This window comes from Vicugna pacos, chromosome 25, assembly GCF_048564905.1.
Source record: "Vicugna pacos chromosome 25, VicPac4, whole genome shotgun sequence".
Taxonomy (NCBI): Eukaryota; Metazoa; Chordata; class Mammalia; order Artiodactyla; family Camelidae; genus Vicugna; species Vicugna pacos.
This window is the reverse complement of record NC_133011.1, coordinates 2487376-2507630: the sequence shown is the minus strand read 5'-3', so window position 1 is coordinate 2507630 and position 20255 is coordinate 2487376. Positions and strand designations below refer to the sequence as shown.

Here is a 20255-nt window from a genome sequence, read left to right as displayed (position 1 = left end):
AAAATTTTGAAGGGGACCAACGAATGACTAATACAGCCAGGAATACAAACAGGGTCAACGAAGGACTAAAGGCAATAGAAAAAATATATACCTTATTTCCTCCCCAACTCTCAAATTTTAATATATATATAAAGAAACAATAGAGAGCACCATTGATAAAAGTGAGAACATACTGTCTTTTCAAAAGAGAAAGGGAATACGAAAGCACACAGAAGAACTGTGAGCCCAGAAGAATTACCAGGAACTAGCATAGTAGATGTGAGTTCTGGAGTTTCCAAGAAATCCACGTTGCTTCTTTGGAATGTCTTGCTGTAATTCGTCTGAAGGTGGCTGTGTAAATAAATAGAGGTGAAGTCTTTACAATTTTTTGCAATCTTCTTAAGTAGAGTGTAATAAAGTTCAAATTCAGTCAAGGTGGCAGGGTTTTGGATTAAGTGCCTGAATAAAGGCTTCTTTTCATGGTTATTTCGCCTTAGAAAAGACTCAGGAGTAATTTAACAACTGTCATCATAAATTTTTTTATGAAGTTTTTTAAAATAGAGCATTAATTCTCTACAGAAGATAAAAACAAAAGGAGATAATTACAATTGCAGAAAAAGTTTAAACAGAAGAATATCTTGGCCTGACTGCCAGGATGTTTGAAGAATAGGACAGCTAAGAAGAGGAACTCTAGATTTTCCATCACTAGAGAATAAAAAGAAAAAAAAATCATCTAAAATACAGGCCTGGAAGGACAAAGTAAATTTCCTTTAAAGATCCCTTTTGTGCCTGAAATACTATTGGTGTCATTATGCATTATAGCAAAAGCACTTAAAATAGCCACAGAAATAAAACTTTTAGATGAAATATGTGTCAACTAAATTCCCAGGTATTAGTTCCATTACCATAATTTAACACCCAGAATTTGGACTTACTGGAGATCTATGTTCTCTGTGCCATTTAAAGCCAACTAGAACTATTCATAGAATCTCAGAATAGCAAATAGTTCCTTCATCCTATTTTTCTACTTACACATTTGTTACTAGTGATTATTTTAATTTCAAAGAAGTTGATTTTTTAAAATTTTATCAAGGAACAATTGACAAATATATATATATATATATATATATATATATATATATATATATTAAACATATATATGTATGTTAAAAGTAGAGTGATGGCAAGAGAAATTGATTTTTTTAATCTTTTCCAAACAATGTCTTGTTTCCCTTTTATTTGCAGTAAAGACATTTCAAAAAGCTGCTAAGCGGTGATGATCTTAACCATTATATATAGTGTTATTGTAAAATAAAAACCACAGAGCTTATGAAAAATTAGGAAGTAAAAATTTTCCATCCTTCCTTTTCTGCATCCTTTGTCTCCCACTCCTGCACACTTTAGACACTTGTGATCTGTATCTAAATCTGTTTGCCTGAAACCATATGGTTAACACTTAAAGTGGGATCATTATCAAAAGTGTTTGTGCTTCAGAAGGAAACTGATTTCTAATCCATGAAGACTGGGAGTTAGGAAAATGAGCAAATGGGACAGTGTTTAAGGTGAGATAAACGGAATGGAGTTTTTTCTACACATCCTAAAATTATATCATGTATATTGCTACCTCCCTGGCTAAAAGAAAAAGGAAAAAAAGCTGTTCATAACTTACCTATTCCACACACTACTATTCTCCCAGAACTCATAAATCATGTAGCGAGATTCATTTGAAAGCTTCTGTATAGAAATACTGAAATGGAAAACAAAAGGCAAAATTAGCCACGGGAAATGAAATACAAGAAGTAAATGAATATTTCTAATAGTCTCTATTGTGGTTTGAAATAATCTTCTTCATTAGTATAGGAAAAACATATGGTTCCTGCATGAAAACCAACGTTTTGTCAAGAATTGATTAGTATGTCTGGTTTGGTATCATAAAGATTGTATCAGTATTATAAATATCACAAAAATAACTTATAAAAAATTCATTCATATATCCTTTCATTCAAGAAGATGTGTTGAGTTCTGTTTTTGCCGGAGTTCAGAGAAATGTGAGTGCATGCCACCTTCTTTGCCCTCAAACGTAGCTCTTTGGATCAGTCCCATCAACCTCCAAGGGTCTTGAGAAATTCTTGCCCTTACCCTCTACCTCTGGATTGACAGCTTTTGTTTGGGGTCCTGCTGCAAGCTGTTCGAGTCACCTGGACCACACGGCTGCTGAACATCTAACTCCTGGTTTGCCAGTGCCCAATGTTGGTCCTTCTTTCTCTTTTAACACTCATACCTCTCAACTCTCTCTGTGTCCAGATCAAGTCTCAGTCCATATTCTGGCCACAGTTTTTTTTTTAATTGCTTTTCCAATTTAGGGAAAGACAAATTTTTTCCTTCCAGCCTTTTAGACTAGCCTGACAGTGGCTATGTTTTGGAGGAGTGAAGAGAGGGTGGATGGTTGAAAAGACAAGTTGAATTGAAGACTGGATTTAATCCCACAGCAATGAGGGGATACTAAGGGTGTTTAAAGCAGGGAGCATCTCATGGTTAAAGCTGGATTTTAAAAGAGCCCTCCGATGGCAGTGTCAGTAGCCTATGGAGAACAGTTATACAAACAGGAAGAAAAGCTGGAAAGGTAGTGAAATTAGCTTCGGTGAGAGATGACGAAGCTCCAACTCAAGGTCAAAAGAAAGGAAGAGTGGATGGACTCATACACTTAAGGGAAGAGTAAGAGACAAATATAAAGATGCCTTTAAAAAATTAATTCCACAAGTCCAGTTTGTTCACCTAATGTTTCACAATATATTTAGATTACAGATCAAAGTGGAAAGTTAGAAAAACAGTATGGGTATTGATTTAATAGAGAGAAAAGAACATACCAGTGAAACAGCCAAGTTCAGTGCAGATTTAGGATTTACCTAAGTGTGACCAGCAGGTGGTGGTAGCTACACAGAAGTGTTCATACTTATTTTTTCTTTAGCTCTTTGCCTGTAAAGAGTTTGGTGTTTTTCATCAAGCTTAGGTCAATTAAGGTGTGATGGAGCAAATACTGTTACTAGCCAATTTCAGATTTTCTGGGGGAAGGGTTTATACCATAATCAAAGGAATTTAATATAAAGTGAAATCAGAAAATTTCTAATCCCAGGAGTTCATAGATGGGCTTTGCCTGGGGGCGGGGGGGGGGGAGTGTTCTTTGAAATCCCAGAAATGAGCAGCAAGTCAGTGTGCATAGGTACCTTTTCCTGGGAAGAAGAGTCTGCAGTCCCCATCACAGTCTTAAAGGATCTGTAATCTCTAAGTGCAATCTGACAATGTAATGGACAAATTTCAGCCCATGACTTTTTTTTTTTTTTTAGAATAAAGTTTAAAACACTCAGCCTAGCATTTCCAGCTCTTTATGAACTGCCTCCTACAAACTAATTCATTTGTATTACTTATTACATTAAAAAAAAATCTCTTATCCTGCTATCTCAACCTTCCTTTTCCAGACTAGCCACAAGAAATTCACAAAAGTTTAGCCTGATGCTCAAGTTCTGAAGGACCGACGAAGCTTATCACAGTGATAAGGTGGTGGTTTGGTATGGCTACACAGACCTGCCTTCATCCACCACGCATTAGAGCTTTGTCACCTTGGACCCACTGCCTAACCTTTTTCCTCACCTATAAAAAAGGCGATAATAATAGTACTAGGAGGATTAACTAAGATATTACATGTAGGATGCTTTGCCCAATACTTGGTATTGTGTGTGTGTTTAGCTGTTGACTTAATAGCAAAAAAGAAAGCAGCACTTCCATTGGGTAAGTAGTTATGAGAGCTAAGCCTTAATGGTGTCAAAGTGGAGAAGCATGAAAGAAATAAAAGGAGCAGAAGGAGAAAGAAACGGAGGGAAAAAGACGTATCTTTGAAAACAAAGAGAAGCAGCAAGCTGATAGTAATTATGATAACCATTATTACATTCATTTACATCCTAATAACAATGGTGATGGTTGCTAAGATGAATTGCTCTGTTCCAGGCCCTGGTCGAAGCATCTCCCATGGAGTAAGTCATTTTACCTTCCTCTGGGGGTCATATGGCAGATACTGTCTGTTGCCTCCCTCTTTCTTACTGAACCCCGCCATTGTTCAGTTTGCAATATACCCTATGTACCAACCAGTGCTGGGCTAAGACGGTCCTCACAACCTCCTCTCTGCTGGATGTCTATTTCCTAACCCTCCCTGGTGCCGGGAAAGGCCATGTGACTTGAGTTGGGCCAATGAAATGCCCAGGGAAGTGTGCTGAGAAGCAAGGACCTCTGGGAACCTTTGCATCCTTAGGCTCAGACGTGAGAGGATGGCTTGTTGGGGGTGCCCCTTTCTCCTCCTCCCTGACTGTAGGCTGCCTGTGAAGAGCCAAGTGGCAGAGTTGAAAGAAAGACCAGTGCAGATTTTGACTCAGGGCTGTGGGTGAAAATGCTAACCAGAATTGCTCTCCAGCCAGGGTGCTTTCAATTAAGGGCAAACCCGACCAATACACAGCAGTGACATTTCAGGACACTGCTATTTGAGACTGTGCACTACAGATAATAATACATATGCAATGATTACACTGAGACAGTGAGAAAAGGTGACGAAATTTTTAGAAATTTCAGTCACTAGTATTTCCGTTAAAAAGGCTTAGGACTTGAATGATTGGCCTTCAATTATTTACAAGCTTAGAAATACATAGACCCACCTCTGGGCTGTTGCTGTGTGACTCTACAAACCTTAAACGCCCTTGGTCCTCCTCCTCAGTGTATTCACACTTCCTGCGGCACTCAGAACTCATGGCTAAAGCAAGACGTCGTAGAACTTCTTTGGCTGAGCCATCCCAGGATACAGTCACTAAAAGCTTCAGCCCTGAGCTCCAGGAGACCTTCAGCATTCCCAGGAGCTGGGAAGTGTCAGTGAAACAGCTTCCTGGGGACAAGGATGTGGTTCCCGAACAGCTGGGGTTGAAGATCTTACCTAAAGCCACCTGGCTTACCAGGGAAAGGACCCCTCTTCCTCTTGGCTTCCTCTGTTCCCCACGCGTCCTGCCTTAGCTCACAGAGCCTAAACCCCGGCGTAAAAGGCACAGCAGAAGGGACAGTCCCCACACTTCTCCACCAAGCTCCAGCTACTCGTTTGTTTAATCCATATAAAAATGCTGATAAATTAATGGTTCAGTGTGCCACAGGGTACCGTTACTTCTTAAGAGTATTTCTTTGGCCAACGTACAACTCCCAGGGTTGATTCTTACAATGTGATTCCACATTCATGTTCCGTCGGCCCTGGACATGGAGGTTAGAACACGTACAAATTCTAGAATTTGGTAGCTGAGAGTGATTCCGAAAGCATTTTATTCTACTTAACAGCTGAGAACTTTTGGGTCGAGAACATGGCTGTAATTGCTCATGAATGAGTATCCGACTTTCCCAACTGGATTCTAAGATCCTTAGAAGAAGAAACCATTCTCATCTTCTCTGGAGTCAAGCATGTTCTGAGAATACACTGTGTACATCACATATACTCAGTAGGCACCTCCCCATGCCAAACACAGGGATTAATAAGCCTTCATGACTACAAAATGTGCAAAAAGGGTAATCAAACAATGTGTGTGTGTATGTGTGCATGCGTGCTGCACATGCGTCACACAATTGCGCTGCTTGGGTTTTTCACTAACATCTCATTTCAAAATTCAGCCGACTGACTGACAAAAGCCCCGTCAGCCCCCCAAACCCCCGAGTCGAGTCTCCTAGTCAAATACCTGGAAGGCCCAAGCCTCACTAATTCAGTGGCCTGAATTTAAGAAAGTAAGGTTTTGTCATTGGAACAGAAGGGATCTTGGGATCTTGTCTATTCTTCACGTGGGTAACCACAGAAAGCCCAGGGAACTCTGATTCACGGATGACTGAATGTGGGCAAGAAAGATTAACTGTGGGTTCTGGAGTCAGACAAACTCGGGCTAGGTGTTTAACCCGTCTGAGCCTATTCCCCCCTGAGCTAGATGGAATACACATCTCAGGCGACTGCGGTGAAGACTCAACGAGAAAATGAATTCAGAATGCCTAATCTCATAAATCCTCAATCTCTACTTTATTTTATGGCAGCATTTCCTCTCAATGATGAGGCTGAGCCAAACACTGTGGGAGAAGGAGAAACTGCAAAACTCTGGTAATTCATAGACCTTTGTTTTATCAGGCAAGCCTCTGGCAATCAGGCTGAGTGCATTAGAGCCTGACGGAGGGCAGGAGTGGCCCATTTTAGGGTTCATGAATTAACGCAGATAGAAAATTGTATTTGATTAACTGGTACAACTGAATTTAGACAGACACACTGGCGTGACATGTATTCCACAGTTTTCCATTTGTGTGTGGTGATTCTCTGATGCTTATTTCATCTGATAAAGTCTACTTTTTGATAATTTTAGTGAAAGAAAGCTGAGAAGATCAGCAATAAGAAGTGAGTGGAGAGCTGTTAAGAAACAAACCAGTCTTGCAAAAGGAAAAGGAGAGTCTTAGAGTCTCGATTTATCTTAACAGGAAAAGGATGCTCTCCTTCCCTCTACTTCACTGCTGAGGCTGAGGCTGAGGAAGCAGTTTTTCACGCTCACTGGGAGAACAGACTTCGCAGCAGGCGACACACGCCTCCCTCCTCTCTCTCCCACAGCCCATTTCCCTCACCCTGGGCACTCTTCGTTGCCTTAGGTCATTTTCCCAAACACACATTAAAGCGGTGTTTCTGAACCTTAAAAAAGTAATCAAACCTTGTATCATTTTTGTAAGTGTAAAATATCTACTGTGTCCCTGGAAACTGATGCACCAAACCGGACTTTATTTTCTTTCTAGCTTCACTAACCAAAAAAGAGTTTACTGAGCTCTGCTTTCCGCAGTTTCCACTGTGGACCGTGTGTAGATAGAAGTTCTTTTCTTGCATTTCCCCAAAACTCCATTTTATTTTTAAATGAGTAGGCTTTTTAAAACTACATATACTCTCACTTTGGCAGATCACTTTTAAATCACTGAAATGAAAGGACTAAAATGGGGTTTTGATTTGTGCCCTTCTGAGCCGGTTGTGAAGTACAGTTGCAACAACAAAAACTAGTCCCAGTTACAAAGGTGCTCCTGGGAAGACGGTGAGCTGGATGACCTTCACGGCGCCCAGCAAGCCCTCTTCTGCTCCAGAAAGGTGTTCAGCCAGCCAGACGACGCAGGAGCAGCAGTGAGCGCAGCGGTAACCCCAGCTCACGCTCCCTGGCCCCGCATGGATGGGAGGCACTCTGCTGAGCACCCAGTTGACCCTCACGACCACTTTATGAAGAAACTGAGGCTTAGAGCCAGTAAGGATCTTTCCCCAAATCACAAAGTTAGTATGACCCCATTTTTTTTAATTGAGTTAGTTAGTTTACATGTTGCGTCAATTTCTCGTATACAGCACGCTTCAGTCATACATGAATATACATATATTCATTTTCATATTCTTTTCCACCATGAGCTACTTCAAGATACTAAATATGTTTCTCTGTTATACAGTATAAACTTGTTTATTTTATATATACCTGTCAGTATCTGCAAATCTCGAACTTCCAGTTTATCCCTTCCCATCCTTCTCTCCCCTGGCAACCACAAGTCTGTATTCTATGTCTGTGAGTCTGTTTCTATTTCATATGTAAGTTCATTTGTCTTTTATTTTTTTAAGATTCCACATATGAGTGATATAATATATTTTTCTTTCCCTTTCTGGCTTACTTCACTTAGAATGACATTCTTCAGGGACATCCATGTTGCTGCAAATGGCATTATGTTGTCATTTTTATGGCTGAGTAGTATTCCATTATAGAAATATACCACAATTTCTTTATCCAGTCATCTGTTGATGGACATTTAGGCTGTTTCCATGTCTTGGCTATTGTAAATACTGCTCCTATGAACATCAGGGTGCAGGTGTCATTTTGAAGTTGGGTTTCTTCTCAATATAAGCCCAGGAGTGAATCTGGGTCATATGATAAGTCTACTTTTTAGCTTTTGAGGACTCTCCATACTGTTTTCCACAGTAGCTGCACCAAACTGCATTCCCACCAATAGTGTAGGAGGGTTCCCTTTTCTCCACAGCCTCTCCAGCATTTACCATTTGTGGACTTTTGAATGATAGCCTGTCTGACTGGTGTGAGATGATACCTCATTGTAGTTTTTATTTGCATTTCTCTGATAATTAGTGATATTGAGCATGTTTTCATGTGCCCACTGGCTATTTGTATGTCTTCATTGGAGAATTGCTTGTTTAGGTCTTCTGCCCATTTTTGGATTGGGTTGTTTGTTTTTTTCTTATTAAGTCATATGAGTTGTTTATATATGTATGATCCCATGTTTAATTCCAGAGCCAGACGTCTTACCTGGGGAAGTATTCTTCCCAGAGTGTGGATAAAATACAAGTAGTAAGTACTGGGAGGAACACCAAAGCACTCAGGGACAAAAAGCATGTGCTTCGGTGTGTACCCACATGCGTGCACAGGTGTGCTAAAAAGTTTTCCCAGAGCAACATTCTAAGAGCATTATGATATGCAATTTAACAAGCTCTCAAGGTGGGGGTGGAATGGGTTGTGGCAGTTTTCCAGGATCAGGTGACTTTTGGCTTTGGCCTTGAGGTAGAGCATGAGCTGGAAGAGGCCTGCAACTGGATACACACTTCTGGGAAGGAGTGTGGCCACATCTAAGGCACAGGGGTGAGAATTAATAGATTATGCTGGAAAGGCAACATGTAGCTGGGCACGGCTGAGGCCGAGGACTCAGGTGAGGGAGAACAAATGGTAGCGGTGCTGTGGATTTTGGAGGTCTCTTGGTGACACAACTGTAGGGTCAGGATAAACATCTAGCATTTGACTAGATACTCATTACATAGTTACTGCAGGTTTCTGATTAAGAGAATTCCAAGATAATTGTTTCTGAAAAATTATTCTAATGCTTGTTTATTGGACCACCTGGAGATGAGGAAGAGTTAGTGTATTTTAGCAGCCTGAGATAATAGAAGCCTGTGCTGGGGTGGCCACGGAGCCCCTAATGCTCACATCCACACAGAGCCCAAGGGTAAAAGAGAACACAGCCTGGTGAACTCTGCAGAGTGCATCATCACCCACAGGGCTGGAAGGACCCACACCACCCTCACCTAAGGCACAGGCGCACTTACCGCAAGCATCCGCTCTGGGAGGAAGCGCTCTCCACGTAGTGTTTCAGAGCAAGCTGGAACTCTTCCAAGTCCTCTTCTATCACAGACATCTGACGCTGGACCAGCATGATGTGCTGCAGAGCAAGGGCAGGGGTTTACTGCGCTGGCTGTCGGGGGGCCTCCCCAAACCGAGCCCCTGCTGCGCATCCCATCCCTCCTCGCAAATCCAACAATTCTCATCCAAAATATGACCAGAAGGCATGACTAGTCCAAGTGATAACACTGAATAAAAGCTGTAGTATAGACAGGATGCTTTCTTGCCTCTAATACAAATGCTAAATAAAGAAAGTGTCCTTCACAACAACGTGTCCCTTGTAAAAGCCATGGTTCTCCTTCAGAATCATGGGGCTTTTTAATTGCCTTTATAGTAGAATCTCTGAGAGTGGGGTCCAGGCCCTCATACTTATAAAAACGTCTCCAAATGACTCTAATGTGCAGCCAAGGTTGGGACTCACTGGCCTAGAGTCACTTACCAAATTTTAAGAAGTCCTACTGTACACAGAGCACAGCTCCAGCTTCTCCTTGGAGATTTTGTAATAGTAGACATGTTATAAATATCACTACAAACAACCAAATTTTTTAAATGATGTGTTCATTGATGCATTTCCGAAGGTACATTAACCATTGCAGGGGTCTCAAATATTAACCACCTCCAGTAAGTCCCACTCAAAATCTAATGGCATTAGATGGAGCCTGTGTTTAATGGATTACGTTGGGTTGGATGCCAACAAATGTTCCCACAGCTAATTACTAAGTGCTGGATTCTAAAATATAGTGATGCATTAAGATAGAATTCTTGCCCTCCTAGGTTTTAGTAAAGAAAATCAAGTCCTGAAGACTAAGTTTAAGGAGTAATTTTAGATATGGCCCATTAAACTTACTGTTTGTAAACTGGTCAGAATTCTACTAAAATTCTGACCAACTGTGTTGCCAAATAAATCTTGATCCTAGTCTTAAAATCCTTTGACTGTTTAAGCCTTAAATTAATACCTGGGCCCCCAACTCACATGACCAGGCAGCGGGCTGTGAACACTGCATAACCCCAGGAAGGGTGCTAATCCCAGTGGGCTCTTTCAGGTGTGGTCATGGAGGATGACAGACCAAGAAAACACTCTTAACAGAAGAAGAACGGACAACAGAGCTCCTCCCAGCATGGAGACCCGGTGTCTAATAATGGAACTTCCTTCACTGACAACTACTTACTTTCCCAGCATGAATTCATTGTTGAAACTAACCAGTGAATGCTGTGTATTTCCTATTCATCTGCTTTCTGAATGGCAGTGTTTATGGCATTTATCCTGACCGAGTTTTATCACTGTATATTTTATTTGTGTGGGCGCAGCAGGAAGAGTCTGACCTCAAGGGGCTACATCCTGACCTTGCAGAGAAGACCAGACATCATCCAGCGACCCTGGATACTGAGCTAGCAGCAGTCACTGGGAGAGAACTTGGGCTTCTCCCTTGTGAAGGGAGTGTGTTCTATATATGTGGAAAAAAAGATACACATGAAAAATGAAAACAGGATGCAAAAAAAAAAAGGATGATCAGAAAGTAGCCTGTGGCAGAGACTAAAGGCTGCTCATCAAAAATCCATTTCTTTCTTCTCTCTAGGTGCACAGTTAGCCTGCATATTCCGTCATCCCTTGTAGGCAGACGTAGCCCACTAACGGGCTCTCACTGGTAGCACGTGAGCAGAAGTGCTGTGTACCACTTTTGAGCCAAGACTTGCAAGAAGACTTTGAGACCCCTCCCACAGCTCTCTTTCCCTTTTCTGTTAGTAGGATGAAGACCTGCCTCAGGAATGGCAGAGCCACAGATGGGAGAAGCCCGTGTCCCTGAATCACCATGTGGACTGTCTACTTGGGAAACTTTTATTGCATTGGAATCAGTCCACATCCTGGATCTATTTGTTTCCGTAGCCTAGGCACCTAAATGAGCTCAGTAATTTTAATCTGGCTTTACTTCCCTTCAGGATCAAGGATCAAAGTCTATAGCCACCTCCCAAGGTTGTGTAATGAACAGCCCCCTCTATCTAACGCTCCCAGAAGCTGGTTTTAATTTCAGTAATATCAGTAACTAAGAGTTAATCTCTACCAAAATAATTGCAGACATGTCCTTTTGACAAAAATCTGCAGGGACATCTTGATCGGGTGTTTGTGATAAACAGTGACTCACACGATGCTCACGAGCTTTCCTAATGAGATGTATAAATATACCCGCCTGCTCCACCATGACTATTTCAGTCTGAAGACAGTTCTCACGTGACCCAGTGAGGTAGGTTGTAAACATGACCAGAATCCTTCACCGCTTCCTGAACCCATGCCCTTTGAAATGTGACTTCTCAGTTATGCATCAAGACAAAGATTCTGCTTCCCCTTCCCTTGGATCTGGGATGGCCTTCTAACTTCCTTTGGCCAACAGAATGACACTATGGTGGTTTCAGGTTTAGGCCCCAAGAGGCCTTGTGAATTTCCACTCTCTCTCCTGGATCCCTCAGACTGTCACGGGGTCAGCAAACATTTTTTTATGTAAAGGGCCAGATCACAATGATTTTAAGCTTTGAAGGCTACGTGGTTCCTACTCAACTCTTTTGTTTTATTGTGAGAGCAGCCACAGACAGTAAGTAAATAAATGGGTGTGGCTCTAGTCCAATGAACTTTATATATACAAACAGGCAGTGGGCAGTAGTTTTGCCAAACCCCATGCTGGAGGATTAAGGTCCCACAAACAAAGCAGAGTCAGTGGAAGCATCCTGTCGGAGGCCCTGGCCATGAGAGAAAGCCCAGCCAAGAACAGTGAAGCTGGCATATGGCTGATTACAGGTGCTCAAAGGGGGACGGGCTGAGACCGTGAGAGCCACCACGGTGATCTCACCCTGAACTGCCTACTTGTGAATTGAGATTCAAGCCACTCAGTTTGGGTGGTTTGCTATATAGATTCATTCACTCATATACATGGATGTGAATATGATTGGAAAAATTAAATCTACTTTGCAACTCAGACAAGGCATGTCTTTCTCTCTTTTCCTCAGACATTTATACAAAGAAATCAATTTATAAAGAGGCCCAGACAATCTCCCTACATTTTATGACTATCGTGACAGGTGAGCTTTTTTGAATCTTGGGTAATTTAAGGTAGACTTTCTGAGGTCCAAAGAAAACCCTAAATTTTGCTATGCTGGCCAGGCCAAGTTGTGGGATGCGGATATGGGAGACGTGGAGAAGGAGTTCTAATGTCTTCATGATATGTCTACATGTTTCTTGTTTAAAATATACAGCCTTCAATCCTTACTGAAATCTGAGATCCTGTGGTGTGAACAACCAGCCCAGAACTCTCTTTCAGGCTGTATTTTTGTTTCTCTGCTTTAGAAGGGATTAGTGTTGTCTTTATAATTTACCTTGTAGAGATGTTGTTACAATGGAATTATGGTGTAATATTTGGCATCTTGGGGGCTGAAAAGTGCTATCTAATTACGAAAGGTTAATCTAGGTTTAGTGAATAGTGTTTGCCATGATATTAGGTTATAGTTGCATGTGCTTCTCATTTCTTGGGTATTTTTATTTTAAGGAAAAAACTGGAGACAAAGAGATGTTCTGAACACAAATAATTTGTTTTGTGTTATTCTGGCTCTATTACTACATTTACAGTTGTGTTCAAGCCTTCTTCAAAAACATCAGAATGTTGTGTGCTCTGCTGAATCTCTTAACAGCTATTGCAAAGCAAGACTGTGTTTTGAAAGTCTCTGACATATTAGTTGGCAATAGCCTCCAAACACATTAAAGTGCACAGCAGAACCGATTTACTCACAAAACATTACTCACAGTTTTGATGAGGATGGAGAAGCAAAAAAAAACAAAACAAAACAAAACCCAGATTTGTAAACTTCTATTGTATGATAAGTGCTTCTAGTGTTATGTAGGCAACAGTAATGTGCTCGAGAAAGGTTAGGGTCTTTGAAAAGAACCAGAATGTGATCAAACTTGGTTTAAAATTATATTGACTTGTGGTAGCTCACAGTGAAAGAGAATGTGACAATGAATGTATGTATGTTCATGTACAACTGAAAACTTGTGCTCTACACTGAAATTTGACACAACATTGTAAAATGACTATAACTCAGTAAAAAAAATGATACTGACTTTTTAAATAAAAACTCCTTTTGCATGTAGAAAATATCTGGAATGATCATTTTCCCCCCTGATAGTCATTTGAGAAGAAATACCACAAACAGCACACGATTACACCAGGCATAAAGGATCTGGGTTGATCAATACACCTGACCAGATAGATCCAGGATGTGTGTTCATCTGGCTGAAGAAACTCCCCTCAAAAATCATAGTAATCTTTCAGTGATTCATACCTGCTGCTTAGTACTTGACAGCTGGAAGATAATAAATTATCCCCAAAATTTCAATGAGTCATGAAGCCAAGGTCTTGGACTTTAGATGTAGGTTTATTCCTCATGTGCACTTATTCCCTGTTTTATTATAGCAAGAATAAAATAGTAAACTTCTAAGGTTGCTATCTGTGTGGCAGGCTGGGTACAAATCGTTTGGAGTATTTTAACATTCCTGTGGAGCATCTGCTATTCTTTCAGTGCAATGTGAGAACAGTTCAATGTTACACGAGATGTGTAAGTATTATTTACATACCTATTTATATACTTACTTTAAAAAAATTTAACCTTAAATATTACATCATTCTGGAAGTATTTTCTGGCCTCGGAAATCAGGCCGTGTTCTCTTGCTACGCAGATCTTTACCTTCCTGCAATAATCCTCATTACAGTTTATCGTAGAGCCTTAATTAACTGCCTGCATTTCCTTCTGGTCTGTCTTCTAGTCTGTAACAGTCACCAGTTTATCTCTACACCCTCCCTCAGGGCCCAGCACATAGTTGGTGATCAAGTTATTTGTGGAAGGAACAAGTACAGGATGCTTCTGCTTTTAGCCACTGACTACTCTTAAGATTCCTTTAATAAGTTTTATTTATACACTATCCATCCAGAAAAGGATTTCAGGTAGTCCTAAAAACTCTAGAGCACTGTTGGGTGCCCTTTAACCCATCTCCATCATCTTGCCCTCTTCTCTTTCTTCTCTCTCCTTTAAGAGCAAGAGGTATAAATGTGAAAGAACTTGCATCACTTTTACGAGCTATGAGGCCTTGAATAAGTTACTTAATCTTTCTCAAGTCTTCTGCTACATAAAACTGGAGCAGTGGGGCTTCTATCACAGAGCTTTGAGGAGGATCAAATGGAATAGAGTATGGTATGCAAAGATCTTGCCCATGATAGATACTCAATAAATGTTACTTCTGGGCTGAGAGAAAAATGGACTTAAAAGAAGAAATTACATGCTATAGTCATCATTATATAATGGCCCGTGTCCCAGAAAACTAGTATGGCAGCTAGCAGGGCCCAAACTTTTGCTGTGTGCTTAAAAAAGACTACCAGATAATCTGCTCTGCCCCAGTGGTAGGAAGTCTCATGAAACCATCATCCATTAGCTCATAACCTCACTAGCAAAAAGCAACTCTACTCTAGTGCCCAGAAGTGCACCAAACACTGCAGTTGGAGTGTTACAGTGTGGTGGGGAGTGTGGGTCTGCCACAAAACTTCTGGGGTTCAGCTGTGCTGTTTAAACCTTGCTGCACCTTAGTTTCTTCATCTGTAAAATGGGGCTGATACCAGCACTACCTCATACGGCTGTTGTGGGGATTAAGTGAGTACATGCGTGTGGGTTTACCACCACACTTGCACATAGCAAAGGCTCAGTACAGCTTAACTTTTCAAAAACCAAGTATATAATAAAAATGTATTCTTTGCTTTCTGATGTGGGATTTTCTTTTTGAAGTTCTCATGCATTTTGAAAAGGAAAAATACCTGTCCAGTCAATGAATTCTAAAACTGGTTTCCTTCACCAGGATAAATCCCTGAACGCACGGTAACACAACTGTGAGGGCTGGCTGTCAAGTAACACGAAAAACCGTTTTTGTCGTTCTGAACATAGAGGTTTCATAGGAATTGATAGTGATGGATATACTACCACTAATGAAAATACAACTTTTGATGACAAATATCTTACGGGTATTTCTGAAAAAACAAACCAGTTCAGACTACTACTATGTGTGTATTCCCAAAGAGCATGATTCTTCTACTTTCATATAAGGTTAAGAATAAAGAATATTCTTTCCTGACTTTAAATAATACTGATTACTGAACCACTCTGCCCAGTCCTTTTTCCTAAAGTACTTCCACGCACTACTGAGCTGGCAGTGCTGTGTGGGCTGAGGGATCTTTTAAAATTGCCATTGGCCTCTCTCCGCTGTCAGGGACCAGAGAATGGGGCAGTCTGCCACCTTTCAGAAACAATCCTTAGAAACTTTCCTCCTTCATAGCTAGCGAGAGAGAACAGTCTCAAATTAAAAAATTACTGAAGAATAGACAATAGTCTCTCCCGACATCAGAAAAGTTCTGTTCCTTTGCCCTGACTGGAGTGCAGTTTCCTCTCCGTGCAAACCTAAGAGGCAGTCCAGGTGCAAGACCGCAAGGTCGCAGCCCTGTGCCCGTGGGACTGACTGCACAGGCCTGCTGCTCCTGCTGCTCAACACCCCTCTCCTCTCGCCTTCCCACCCAAATATGCCGCTTTGAAGTTCTGGGTACCGGATGGATTAACACAGACAGACCACATCCCTTTCTCTAAAGGACGGAACATGTAGTGAAAATACAGCTTTTATCTAGGGAATCTGTCTGTCATCTATAGGATTCTAATCACAAGTCACTATTAAACTTTTCTGGGAAACCTCCAAAGCTCCCTCTCTGAAAGCTCCCTTTGATGAGTTTGGACAGATGAACAGGAGGTGACATGCAGGTGAGTCTCACCTCCTGTCACACAGCCAGTGCCTGTGGACTAAGACTGGTATGGGGATGAAAGGTATCTCCTATCCCTGTTTCACGCAAATGTGACTGATCCTACAAGATCCATACAGTATATATTTAAGGGACTGAGGAAAAAGTGATATTCTGTAGGTACCCAAGATTTTAAAATCCAAATTTCCACTGAATGTAAATGCAAACAGCCGATTTCCCAAAGCAGAATGTGTTACATTTGCCTCACAATAAAGAAAAATAATAAGGCATGGTATGTGCTGCTTTTCAATTAGTTTATTTATTCATTAACTTCTTTTTGTCACATTTAATGTACCTATTGGGATGACTTTGTTCATTTTCTCTTAGTCTCCATCAGTTGCTTCCCCTCTGGATGGATATCTCTTCCCTGTATGCATAAATGTTCACTTTTCTCTAAACATCATTTTTTTCCTTTGAAAAATGATTTCGGAGCATATACAACGTGCCTGGCCCTGGGCTAAATGCTGGAAATACAATATCCGATGGGACCAACTTTCAGCTCAGGTGCCCTACTCAGCCTAGTTTACGATACAATGTAAAAGTGGCCCTTTTCTGCCAGACATATTCATCCAGTTATTCAATAACTCATTGATTTACCGTGTGTATAAATTTAATTTTGCACATATAACATGTGAGCTGCTGTCCCAAAACCCCTGTGAAGCAGGCATTTGTTTTCCACAAATCACACTTTAGAAAATACTGCTTACCCGTGCAAAGTGAAATATGCCCATGTACTGTTTTTTCAAGTTTTCACTGAGATAGTACTAATTTTGAAGATACTAAATCATGTCTTCAAAGTACATATTTCTAAATTTTGACCTAGAAAAATACTTACAGATTTAGTACTGCCTTCAATAACTTCTTCTAGAGGTTCGAGTTTGAGATCCTTCAGTTAGCGGAAGAAATGGGGAGAACCAGAAATTAGTTAATTGAACAAAACACATTTGAATAGAAGCACTTTTGGGATAGCACTGAACCAAAAGAACTTTGTGACCTGAAAGGAGATGAAATAATTCTGATTTCCGTAAGTAAACGACTCCAAAAAAATTCTTTTATCATTGTGCCAATTGTAAGGAGCCATTTCAGATGTGCTCAGCTTGTTCTTGCTTTGAGTGTGCCTCACTGATGCATTTAAAGAGAACGAAGTGGAGAGAAGATTCATTAAAGCAGAGACAGAAAGGCTAGAAACAGTGAAAATAAAGAGTTCCGATGACTAGGCTGACTTCTTTTGCTGGGGGTAAACGTGGCCATATACTTAAGATACCATGATAGACACTTACACTCTGGTGCTAAGTTTGCTTTGTTAAAAAGTGAAATAAAAAGCAAATGAATACACTGTTGGTATTTGTTAAAAATAAAGGACTACTAAACAGACCTTAGAGTTTTCTGCAGTGACCAGTGTCTAACGCTAATGTTCCTAGTGAAACCAAGCATGTAATCCCTGAGCACTTCGTTCTAAGGACATACATCCTTGAGAGCGACGTCACCAAGATGGCGACCTAGGCTGTTTCTGGCTTTGCTCCTCTTCACAAGAACAACTAACAACCAGTAAGAACAAGATCCCCCTGAGAGAATCTGGAACAATGCTCCAGCACCCTTCTGTACCACAGAGACCAAGACAGTCCCAGTAGAAGGTAAGAGAAGTGGCTGCATGCTGACAGCACTGCCCTCCCCCAAAGCCAGCACAGCACCACCTGGACAGATCTTCCCTGAGCCTCTGGTTCCTTCAGCGGGAAGGGAGCCCAAGGGGGACAACTAGCCCCGCCCAGCAGTGTGGTCACGTTGTGAAAGCCCCTACTCTGATCCTGCGTCACAGGATTGCAGAGAAGCCCTGGGTGGGGCTCAATCACTCAGGGGAATCCGACTATGGCAGAGAAGGGGCAACAGCCAGCGCACAGATCTTGGCAGACCAAGCTCATGCCACAGTGCCCAGGCGGTAATCCCAGTCAGCAGCTTTGCTCACCTGCAGAACCAAGCTGGGGACCCACTCTTAACTAGGGAACTTGGCAGAGTGTGCATCTGCCTGATTCAGATCCTCAGAGGAGGAGTTTTGTCCGCGAAAGGGCCCAGTTTGCCCACACCCAGGCAAGGAGCTGAATCACATCCCCACTCACCGTAGGGAACGTCTTCCAGGCCCATCTTACCAGCAGGGCTGGCAACAGCTCCTGGAAGCAGTGTGGCCCCAGCAGCACTCAAACCAAGAGGTGAGTGAGCAAAGCTGATTACCCTGAAGCAAACCCTGTACCAGGTGTGGAATGTTCCCACGCTATGCACAAGCAGGGGGATTAATTCGCAGCTGAAGGTGACTCCTGGCATCCCCCACTCTGAGAGCCCGTTTAAGAAACAGAATAGCCTGGAGCGAAACTCCCTCCTCCTGCCTAGCTGAGACGTACCTCCAGCTACTGCAGATCGCGTCTTCCAGCTCCATCTGACCAAAACGGCTGGTGACAACTCCTGGAAACTGTGCAGCCCGGTGGTACTTGAGCCAAGAAGCAGGCGGAGTCAACAGTTGGCAGAGCAAAGCCAGCGGCCGTTTTTGGTCAGGGAACTTGGGGTGTGGGTTGGCTTGAGTTAAAACAACAAAGAGCTTTACCAGCTTTAGAGATTCTTGTCCCGCTGCACCCAAGCAAGGAACCTAATTCCTAGCCCTGCTCTCGCTGAATGCAGCCTTCAGGCTGTGCGAGCAGGGAACTAACCAGAGCACACCGGAAGCTGCGTGGCTCACGCACAGCCCTGCGCACGGTGGCACCTGAATAGGAAGCACAGCCCATGGCTTCCCCCACCCGCAGAGCAAAACCGGTGGCCTTCCCTGACCAGGGACTTCAGTGCACACTTGGACTAACTTGGGTCCCCAAACAATGAGCTGTTGAGGCCCCGAGCCCATCCTGCTGCCCTGCCGGGGCACAGAAGCGGACTCACAGCCCCATTTACTGCTGGATACAGTACCCAGTCCCTACCATCTAGGAAGCCTGGCCAGGCAGCCATGGATCCCATCCTACAGCCTCAGTTGGGTGCGGAACCAAGCCAACAGTTGTACTCGACAGTTCTCAGCCAGTGGCACATCCCCTATCCCTGTCCTTTGAGCTCAAACAATTGCCTTGCCCCAAAATAAAGCTAACAGCAGGCCCCACCTGCCCAAAAACACTACTGGCAGAGATGCCCAGAAACCCAAACGGTAACTGTCTCTGAGAAAGCCAATCTGTAGAGTCTGGAAGAGGAGCCCAACTAATCAAGTGCACAGACAGCACTGCAAGGAATCCAGGATCGTGAATAACCAGGTAAATATGGCATCACTAAAGGAAACTAATAAAGCTCCAGTAACCGGCCCTAAAACAAACGAACACCTATGAAGTGGCAAACAAAGAGGGCAATATAATTCTCCTAAGGGAGTTTATTTAACAGTAAGAAAACAGGCAACTACACAAAACTGGAGAAACAAAGTATGAACAAAATGAGAAGTTTGACAAGGAAATAGCAACCGTCAAAAAACAAAACCAAGCCGAACTCCTAGAGATGAAAAATACTATAACTGAACTGAAAAATCCGACAGTTTCAAAAGTAGAATCAAACATGCAAAAGAATCGGTGAACTGAAAGAAAAGACACTGGAAATTACCCAGTCAGAGGAGCCAAAAGAAAAAGAATGAAAAAGAGTGAAGAAAGCCGATGGGAATTTGGGAGACACTGGAAAGAAACATTATTCCCATTGTGGGAATTCCAGAAGGAGAAAAGAAGAAGAGACAGAGAGTCTGCTTAAAGCAATAATGGTTAAACTTCCAGAACCCTGGGAGAAATATGAACATCCAGATCCATGAGGCCCAAAGGACCTCAAGTAGGTTGAACCTAAATTGGGTTACACTCAGACACATTATAATTCAATTGTCAAAAGTCCAAGGGAAAGAAAGAATTGTATGGGCAGTAAGAAGAGAGAAGCTACATACAAGGTAACCCCCATAAGATTATGTAAGCTTCATGGCAACCACAAGGGCAAAGCCTGCAGAAAGTATTCAACAGAACATGATATAGGAGCCAAAGCACACTGATACCCAAAGACATCAACACACATGCACACACACAAGACAGCAGGACGAGACACAAGGAACAACAGATCACAAAACAACCAGAAAGCAATTAACAAAATGGCAATAGTAAGTCTATAAATA

General features: G+C 42.0%; 1 protein-coding gene and 1 long non-coding RNA gene across 2 annotated transcripts in view; one reads left to right on the top strand and one right to left on the bottom strand.

Annotated features, from left to right (window-relative positions):
* Nucleotides 1-20255, bottom strand: part of NECAB1 (N-terminal EF-hand calcium binding protein 1) — a 236257-nt gene that overhangs the window by 14214 nt on the left and 201788 nt on the right. Inside the window, exons 9-12 of the mRNA XM_006209700.4 lie at nucleotides 16929-16979; nucleotides 9149-9261; nucleotides 1649-1726; nucleotides 239-330 (exon numbers count right to left, since the gene is read on the bottom strand). Of these exons, the coding sequence (XP_006209762.1) occupies nucleotides 239-330; nucleotides 1649-1726; nucleotides 9149-9261; nucleotides 16929-16979 (334 nt within the window). The remainder of the gene's footprint in view (nucleotides 1-238; nucleotides 331-1648; nucleotides 1727-9148; nucleotides 9262-16928; nucleotides 16980-20255) is intronic.
* LOC140689204 (uncharacterized) lies at nucleotides 5364-6674 on the top strand. Its single transcript, XR_012064087.1, has 3 exons — nucleotides 5364-5565; nucleotides 6076-6139; nucleotides 6508-6674. It is a non-coding gene; the product is annotated as an uncharacterized lncRNA (long non-coding RNA).